This window comes from Nicotiana tabacum, chromosome 20 (genome assembly GCF_000715075.1).
Source record: "Nicotiana tabacum cultivar K326 chromosome 20, ASM71507v2, whole genome shotgun sequence".
NCBI classification, from domain to species: Eukaryota; Viridiplantae; Streptophyta; class Magnoliopsida; order Solanales; family Solanaceae; genus Nicotiana; species Nicotiana tabacum.
In genome coordinates this window covers 117798207-117807857 of record NC_134099.1, presented here as the reverse complement: position 1 = coordinate 117807857, position 9651 = coordinate 117798207, and the positions used below count along the sequence as shown (strand labels likewise).

General features: G+C 39.2%; 1 protein-coding gene across 1 annotated transcript; it reads right to left on the bottom strand.

Moving 5' to 3' along the window:
- Positions 1 to 3223: 3223 nt before the first annotated feature.
- Positions 3224 to 3583, bottom strand: LOC142174511 (uncharacterized). The gene has a single exon (XM_075240317.1). The coding sequence runs from the start codon at positions 3581 to 3583 to the stop codon at positions 3224 to 3226; it is 360 nt and encodes a 119-aa protein (XP_075096418.1).
- Between the last annotated feature and the right edge of the window lie 6068 nt (positions 3584 to 9651).

The window sequence follows — 9651 nt, the reverse complement described above, 5'->3', positions numbered from 1 at the left end:
AAAAAATCGGGATTGGTGTACCCTAAGAAAACAGAGATTAGGGAGTGGAGACCCTATATCTAAAAATGAAAGCAACTAGGGAATGGAGACCCTGTGTCTAAAATAAACATCAACTAGGGAGTGAAGACCCTATGTTGAAAAAGCGACTAGGGAGTGGAGATCCTATGTTGGCATAAACTAGGGAATGGAGACTATATGTTTAAAATCATTAACTAGGGGGTGGAGACCTTATGTTGGCATCAACTAGGGAGTGGAGACCCTATGCTGGAAAATCATCAACTAGGGTGTGGAGACCCTATGCTGGCATCAACTAGGGAGTGGAGACCCTATGTTGGAAAAGCGACTAGAGAGTGGAGATCCTATGTCTAAAATTAAATTAATTAGGGAGTGGAGACCCTATGTTGGAAAAGCGACTGGGGAGTAGAGACCCTATGTCCAAAATAAAATCAACTAGGGAATGGAAACCCTATGTTTGAAAATACAACTAGGGATTGGAGACCCTATACTACCATGATTTTGAACTTTTTCTTCTTTTTTTTTTTTTCATTTCATTTTCTTCATCTTTTTTTATTTAAGAGAATGAGTAAAATGCAGGAAAGAATTTGGAGGAGACTTCCCTTTTGGAGTGATTATTGTTGTAGAGATATTTTAGTCTCTGCGCAGTTTCCTTTTACTACAACCTGCTTCTTGCAAGGTTGCTTTGAATTACACTTGTTTCTTGTTTTTTAAACAAAGAACAATTTGTCAGTTTGAAATAGTGGTTGGTTTTGTGGCCTTGAGCGTTTCAGTCACTTGATCTTGACCCGACATCTTTGATGAAGATCTAAACTACAACTGCTTGTTCCCTAAGGATCGATTTCAGTTCTAGCCCTGGAGAAACTTGGCTTTTCCAGAACTTTACCATGATGGTTAATCACGTGGGACTTAACCTTTTTCAACTTTATTTTTCATTTGTGGGCATTTGACTTTGATTTCCTTTTTTTCAAGAGTTTTTGATTTCAATACATCGGCCATCATGGCCGGTCGAAGTCAACTCGATGCACATGCCGAGGTTGGGCACCTTCTTAAATATCGGCTCGTATCAAACAAAAACCCTATGAATTAATCTTTCCATCCTTTCTTTGTCATAGTTTCGGAACAAAATTAGACCTAAAGGGATTTAAAGGAACAAAAAGCAACGGAATGGAAAAACGAATTTAGATGAGAGTTATCCTTTACGGGGAAAGAAAGAAGGACTTATCTGGGTGCACGCAGACTTCAATGAACATGACATGCCATTTAGACTGGATGCTTGATCTGTGTAAACAGTTCGACTCTCAGAAATTCATCATAGATTTGCCTTGAAACCGAGAAACCTTGCCCAGGACTGTGTCAATGCCAATGACTGTGAGGATCCTCTTTTTGATTAGTGATGCCCTTTGCGGGTTTTCACCAATTTACCTCTCTCATTTCTCTTCTCACCATCGCCTTATAGTGCTCTTTGTGAGTTTTCACTAACAAAGCTCTCTCATTTTCAATCTCTGCTTACCATCGCCTAACAGTGCTCGTGAGGGTTTTCACCAATAAGACTCTCTCATTTTATTTCTCTTATTTTGTTGTTTCAGATCCAAGTAAATATATCCTCCCATTCTAAGCATTCTCGGTGATTGATCAGAAGGACTTGAAACAGATTTGGGTAAAAATGATTTGGATTGAATTACAACTTTGGAACTTTTCAGGCGAACCATCACCGAACCATTATAACGTCTGCCCCAGTTAAAACTTTGGGGAAATTAGGATTTTTATTTTGGTGTGACTGAAACCCAGAGAGAGGTTGTCTAGGTATCCTTTCGGAATCAATTCGAACGTAGTTCAAGGTACTTTGTTTTGATTTTCTTTTGTTTTTCTCTTTTCTTTTGTTTTGTTATTTTTTCATTACAACTTTCTAATTACAAAGAGGGTAATCAAAGAAAGGGATTAGTAGTGTTTATAGCTGGAATGAAAGCCTTCGTCATCCTAATCAGGGAGCATTAAAATCGCATAAAAGGGTCTAATATAATACCTTTTGACTGCATCTGCATTGACAACTATTTCGGGGTCATTTCCTTCAATGTCTCCCAAGTACAACACTCCCCTTGGCAACACTCTTCTTATAATATAAGGACCTTTCCAATTTTGAGCTAATTTTTCTTTCGCTTCTTCATGATGCGGGAGAATACATCTCAAAATGAGTTGCGCCACTTCAAAGTTTCTAGGCCGCACTTTCTTGTTGTAGGAACGGGCCATTCTTTATTGGTACAAACTGACTGTGGCAAACTGCGGCCATCCGCTTTTCATCAATCATAGTTAATTGTTCCAACCGGGTCTTGGCCCATTCATCATCCTCGATCTCAGCTTCAACAATGATTCGAAGAGAGGGAATTTCAACTTCTACAGGTATTACAGCTTTAGTGTTGTAAACCAAAAAATAGGGCGTGGCCCCAACTGACGTGCACACGGTTGTACGATATCCCACTAATGCAAAAGGTAGCTTTTAATGCAACTGTCTAGAACTTTGAATTATTTTCCTGATGATCTTCTCGATATTCTTGTTTACAGTTTCAATAGCGCCATAAGCTTTAGGCCGATAAGGGGTAGAGTTATGATGCGTAATCTTAAATTGTTCGCATACCTCCCTCATCAAGTGGCTATTCAAATTTGTAGCATTGTCAGTAATAATAGTTTTAGGAATACCAAAACGACAAATAATGTTGGAATACACAAAGTCCAGTACTGCTTTCTTAGTGACTGCTTCAACCCACTTTGTGAAATAATCAGTGGCAACCAAGATGAATTTGTGCCCATTTGAAGCTTTTGGCTAGATCAGCCCAATGACATCCATACACCAAGCAATGAACGGCCAAGGTACTAACGTAGGATGCAACTCTGAAGGCGGTGCATGAATCCGATCGCCGTGTATCTGACACTGATGGCACTTGCGGATAAAACTAAAGAAATCATTTTCCATGGTCATCCAGTAATAACCTGCCCAACGGATTTTCTTTGCAAGGACATATCCATTCATGTGGGGGCCACATACTCCTAAATGCACTTCATTCATGATCTTTACAGCTTCTTGGGTATCCACACACCTCAAAAGATTCAAATTTGGAGTTCTTTTGTACAAGACTTCTCCGCTCAAGAAGAAACTGCTAGCAAGCCTTCTAATGGTTCTCTTTTGATCTCCACTAGCCTGCTCGGGATGTTACTTTGTTTTCAAAAACCTTTTGATGTCATGGTACCATAGCTGAACATCTAGTTCAATTTCAATTGCATTATAATAACCATGTCTTTCTTGAATTTGGATTTCCAATGGGTCAATATGAATATTGCCCGAATACGGCAGCATTGAGGCCAAAGTAGCTAGTGCATCAACTAACTCATTGTGGAATCGAGGAATATACCTGAACTCGACGGACTTGAACCATTTGCTAAGATCTTCCACATTTTTCCTATATGGGATAAGCTTGATGTCTCGAGTTTCCCATTCACCTTGAGCTTGCCTAATAATCAAGTTAGAATCTTCTATGATTAACAATTCTTCCACATCCATGTCAACTGCCATATTCATACCCATAATGCAGGCTTTATATTCAGCGTTGTTGTTTGTACAGAAGAACCGAAGTCGGGTTGTGGTCGGATATTGTTGACCAGTGGGCAAAATCAAAATTGCCCCAATACCGACACCTTTTGCATTTATAGCTCCATCAAAGAACATTTTCCAAGCATTGGTGTCTTCTGGAATTACTTCAACTAAATTAACTTCCTCGTTTGGAAAGTAACTACTCAGGGGTTGGTATTCATTTTCAACTAGGTTCTCAGCTAGATGATCTGCCAAGGCTCGAGCTTTCATCGCTGTGCGGGTGACATGCCTTCTCGTGGGCATTGGTTTTTGGAATATGTACTTTAGAGGATCCATTCTGGTTATGAGATATGTGGTGTAGGCCAACAGATAATGTCTAAGCATCTGGGAGACCCAAGTTAGGGCGCAACAAGTTCTTTCCAATAAAGTATACTTGGCTTCATAACTAGTGAACTTCTTGCTTAGATAGTATATAGCTTGCTCTCTCTTTCTAGTCACATCATGTTGCCCCACGACATAACTGAAAGAATTTTCCAAGACTATCAGGTACAAGAACAAAGGTCTCTTAGGCTCGAGTGCGACAAATATTGGCAGATTCGATAAATATTCTTTGATTTTGTCGAAAGCTTCTTCACACACATCCGTCCATCTGATTGCCGCATCTTTTTTCAACAGTTTAAATATGGGATCACATGTGGTAGGTAGCTGAGCAGTGAACCTACTGATATAATTTAATCTTCCTAGCAGACTCACGACCTCTTTCTTAGTTCTTGGAGGTGGTAAATCCTGGATAGACTTTATCTTTGTTAGATCTAACTCGGTACCCCTCCGACTGACTATAAACCCTAGAAGTTTCCAAGATGGAATTCCGAATGCACATTTAGCTGGATTCAATTTCAAGTCATACTTGCACAGACACTCAAAGAACTTTCTCAAATCCCACACATGGTTTTCCTGTATTCTAGATTTAATGATCATATCATCCACATGCACCTCAATTTCCTGGTGCATCATATCATGGAAGATGACAATCATAGCTCTCGTGTAAGTTGCCCTGGTGTTCTTTAAACCAAATGGCATGACCCTATAACAGTAAGTGCCCCAAGGTATAGTAAAAGCCATCTTTTTTGCGTCTTCTTCATCCATCAGAAACTAGTGATACCCAACATAATAATCCACGAAAGACTGTATCTCATGTTTGGCACAGTTGTAAACAAGAATGTGGATGCTTGGTAATGGAAAGTTGTCCTTGGGGCTTGCTTTATTCAAATCCCGATAATAAACACACACTCAGGTTTTCCTATCTTTCTTCGGCACTGGGACCACATTAGCCAACCATGTGGTGCATCAGACCACTCCAATCACACCAGCTTTGACTGTTTGGTGACTTCTTCTGTCACGACCTAGATTTTCCACCCTCGGGAGTCATGATGGTGCCTACTCATGAAAGTTAGGCAAGCCAACTATTAAGGTTTTAACACATTAGCAATCGACCAAAACAGATATAAACAGTAACTAAAGCTAAGCAGATGAAAAGTGTAGAAGAGTTATAACAAATTCAAATAATCCAATACATGTCTACCCATGAATCTGGTGTCACAATTTCACAAACATCTACAAATTTCTACAAACACTGGTCTAGAAAGAAAAGTACAACTGTTCTCGAACTGAAAAGAGACAACAGAAAGCTAAAAAAAGGAAGGGGCTTCAGGAACTGCGGATGCCAGCAGATCTACCTTGGTCTCCTTGGATTGAAGGAAGCTATCTCAATTACTCACCGGGTCCGGCACCGAAATTTGCACAAAAGAGTGCAAAGTGCAGTATCAGTACAACCGACCCCATGTACTGGTAAGTGTCGAGCCTAACCTCGGTGAAGAAATGATGAGCCTAGGACACGACAACCATATAAACATGTGCAGTTAAATCATATGCAAATAGAACCATGATAACATGAATCAACAGAATAAGATGGGAAGGGGACATGCTGTGGGGAATATCAGTTCTAACAATAAACCAATAGAGAAGCATAAAGGACACCATAGTTAAATCAGCCGGAATAAGGAAAATAGTAACATGTGCACTGTATCACCTTTCGTGCTTTTACTCTCGTTCTCACCATATGAAACAACAGAAATGGTACGACATCACCCTTCATGCATTACCTCTCATAATCATGGCACGGCATCACCCTTTATGCATTAACTCCCATAATATCGGCACAGCATCACCCTTCGTGCATTAGCTCACAAATCATGGTATGGCATCACCCTTCGTGCATTAACACTCACTCACAATATCATCCCTGACATCACCATTCGTGCTTTACACTCTTACTCACCCAAACAATAGAAACAATACATCCCGGCAAGGGAATCAACAATATAAACAATAACATCCCGGCAAGGGAATCAACTATAACAAATCTTATTTCAACAGTAACTTTACAAAATGAATCTCAACTTGAGACAATGCTACACAATGGTAAATCACCAATAAATAATCATAAGCCTTGTTCAACATTGATAATTATCAATTTAAGCATGGACAGTACATAATAGAGTCACAACAATCATAGTATAAGACTCACGGGCATGCTTGACACCAACGTATAGATACTCGTCACCACACCTATACGTCGTACTCAATACTAACACATAACAAATAAGACCACAACTCATATTCCCTCAAGCTAAGGTTAGGCCAAACACTTACCTCAATTCCACAAACAAAATCAAGTCTCAATTACCGCTTTACCTTTCGGTTCCACTTCGAATCCGTTTGTATCTAGTCATAAGTTACTTAATAACATCAATAAATGCTAAATAAACCAATTTTAATGCATGAGATTTCTCAATGTTTTCCCCAAAAAGTCAAAAACCGACCCCGGGCCCGCTTGGTCGAAACCCGAAGTTCAAACCAAAATCTGATTACCCATTCACTCAAAAACTCAAATATGCAATTTTTTTTTTTGCAATCCACTAGGCAAGTGCCTAGGGCTAGTTTTTTATTAATAACGGAAAAGAAAATACATCAATTAGGAAAAGTACAAATAAGGGGGACAATAGCACCGGTATTGTTACCCATATAACACAAACCGGGCTAACCTTACTGTACTAATCCTATTGAGGCTTGTCAACCTCGCCTATTAACAAGAATGTAAAAAATATGAACTTGAAAGGACCAAATATTCTATGATCATCATAGAGTTTATAACATACTCTGTGATGATATTACAGATGAGGATACTAATAAAGTGGTAGAATAAAATGTAGTACCCATTTGATTGTTGTCCCTTTTTTTCAACCTTGTAAAATCTTCAATTTTTACTTCTTTGTCGTTTTCATCTACCTTGTTCAAAAAGTATTCAAAAATCATCGTCTATTTTTTGACCGGTTGGACCTCGCTGAGGAAGTTGGGGCAGCCTGCTTTTGTTTAGCAGCTCTCATTGGAGGTCGCCTAACAATTGCTTCCTTGTCGGACCTTGTTGCAATTTTCATCCAGATAGCACCTGCTTTGCTTGTTCCAATGTGGTCCTCCACAGTGTTTGGTGGTATATCTAGGTGGTGAATACATGTGTGACAAGGAGGCTTACTTGGAATGAAATCTGGAGCCTCCAACTTGTTCTTTAATTTTCTAGTCAAAGTATTCTCAAAATATAGTATTTGAAGGCGAACATGGACAGTTGCTATTTGAAACTGGCAAATCGAAACCTTAGTTTAAGACCATTTTCCTGTTCCCTTTTCAAATTTGAGCATGTGATTGAATTTTACAAAGTGACCAAAGGTTGCTTGATCATGGGATTCGCGATAATATTTTCCACGCAAGGGCTGGAAAACTGCAGCAATTCATTCTCCTTTATGCATGCTTGACTTGTTGTGATCTGCTCCTCAAACTGTTCACAAAGCAAATGTTTTGCTGTCTGCTGCATCTTGTTCTTTTTTTTCTTTGTTGTTGTTTTTGAGGTTGAAGTTGTTGTATTGAGCTGGTGTGCATTGGTTGGAGTTGTTGTTGCTTCATGCTGTTCGTGCACAGAAATTTCAGCAAGATCATTTGCAATCCCCATGTTCTCCTCTTCAATTCCTTCAAATTGTTCATTATATTTGGCAACCCATTTTTTGGATTTGCTAACCATCTCTGTCGAAGCTGATTGAGCAATTTCATTGGTATTTACTGTTGATAATAGCAACTGTCCATGTTCGCCTCCATATTCACCAAACGACTCTATTGACTGTGAAGGTATCTCAAACACAGAAGTATTCAATGTGACTAATGGTTGTGTAGCCATAGTAGCATTCAGCACCATTGCAGCCTGCGCATCTTTAATAATTTTTTCCACATGAGGACTGGAAAAATGAAGCGTTGGAGTATTGTAGTTGTGCGCTTGTTTATGCATTAGCTCGCTACCTTGGCCAGTTTTTTGTTTGCTCTGTCCTTCCTTGTTACCATCAGTAGCTTTATAAGCTAAAAGTATAACCTGTTCAACATTGACACCACTAACATCTTGCTCCTCTATGTGTACATACTCCCCAGCTGTGTGCAATTGAGCATTGACTGCAATATCCTATTTTTCACTAGTTGGTACAGCTGCTGCTGATGTTGTTACAGCACCAGTAACTTCACACTCCAAACCCACAGTTTGAGATATTGTCGATTGGCTTTTTGTGTGTTGTACCTGTGCATTACCTTTGCTCCTTAATTTTTCAGCCTTAGTAGTTGTTCGATCCACAGTTTTTTTCAGAGCAGAAGTTGGTTTCCGAAACTCTGTTGTTGTTTGCTTCATTCCAGCTGAAAGTTGAGGTTGATTAGTATCGATCTTAGGTACATTCACCTGGTCATTAGTAGCACACACAGTAGCCCCCTCCACTTTTGTACTGTCGATCACTGCACCATCTGTGTTTGACATATGCAAAAATTGTCCAGGGTAGTGTGGGAGTTTATTCTTCATAATAGCTGCTACATCGTTGAGCCTAGCAGCTATACCTTCCAATTTTTGCCCATTATATTGGTATTGCTGTCCTTCACATTGTTCAACTGTATCAGTAGGCTTAGGAGAAACCACAGCTGATGCTTTATGCAGCTTATCACACCCCTACTGACCAGCATTTTTTGCAGTATCAATTTGTGTTTGCCTAGTTGACTCCTCCACTGGTTCAACAAATATAGCAGCTGGATCTGTAGTTGCTTTCAAAGCAGTATGATCCTCCAAATTTGTACCAGTTCCCTGAACAATCAGTGCTGCAACACTAGATGCACCAGTAGTGCCTATATCAATAGCTAGACCAGTAGCACCATATGCATTACCCATTTTTTCTTTGTTAGGTCGATCAGCAGTAGCTTCCAAAGAGACTTGGTGTGAGTTACTCTGCCCAGCTACAACTACATCATGAGTAGCCTTTGCAATGTCTCTTCCATCAACCTCATTAAATCCCCTTCTTTCATTCAACAATTGTCTTAAATTTCCTCTGTATTTCTCACCAGAAATTTGATCTTCATCAATCTGAGCATCATCACGATTTTGTTTTAAAAGAATTCGGCATGTAGTCTCATCGTGGCCCTGACGCTTACAACAATTACAATACAAAGGTAATTTATCATAGACAATTTCTTGAAAAAATTCCAAAACATTTCCAGAAATTTTATCGACAATTTGAACTCTTACACGAGAAGGGTGTTTGTCTATTAAGTCTAAGATCACCCTCACCCTAGCTGTGCTAGGTCTGGACTTTGTTTGTGTTGCCTTATCAATGGCAATTGGTTTTCCTACAGCAGATGCAATAGACAACAATGAAGGCGTCGCAAACAATTGGTTTCAATTGGTTTTGAAACCCGACCTCAAATTGAGGTCCAGATCCTCAAAATTTGAAAATCCTAATTTCCACCCAAAAACACCCAATTTACCATGAAAAACCCTAGATTTTGAAGTGAAATTATGTAAAAAGTTGAATTAGATTGAAGAAGATAAGTTAGAAATCACTTACTTATGATTTGGAGAAATTTAAGCCTTTGAAAAAATGCCTAAGGATATTTAGGGTTTGAGAAAGTTGTAAAAT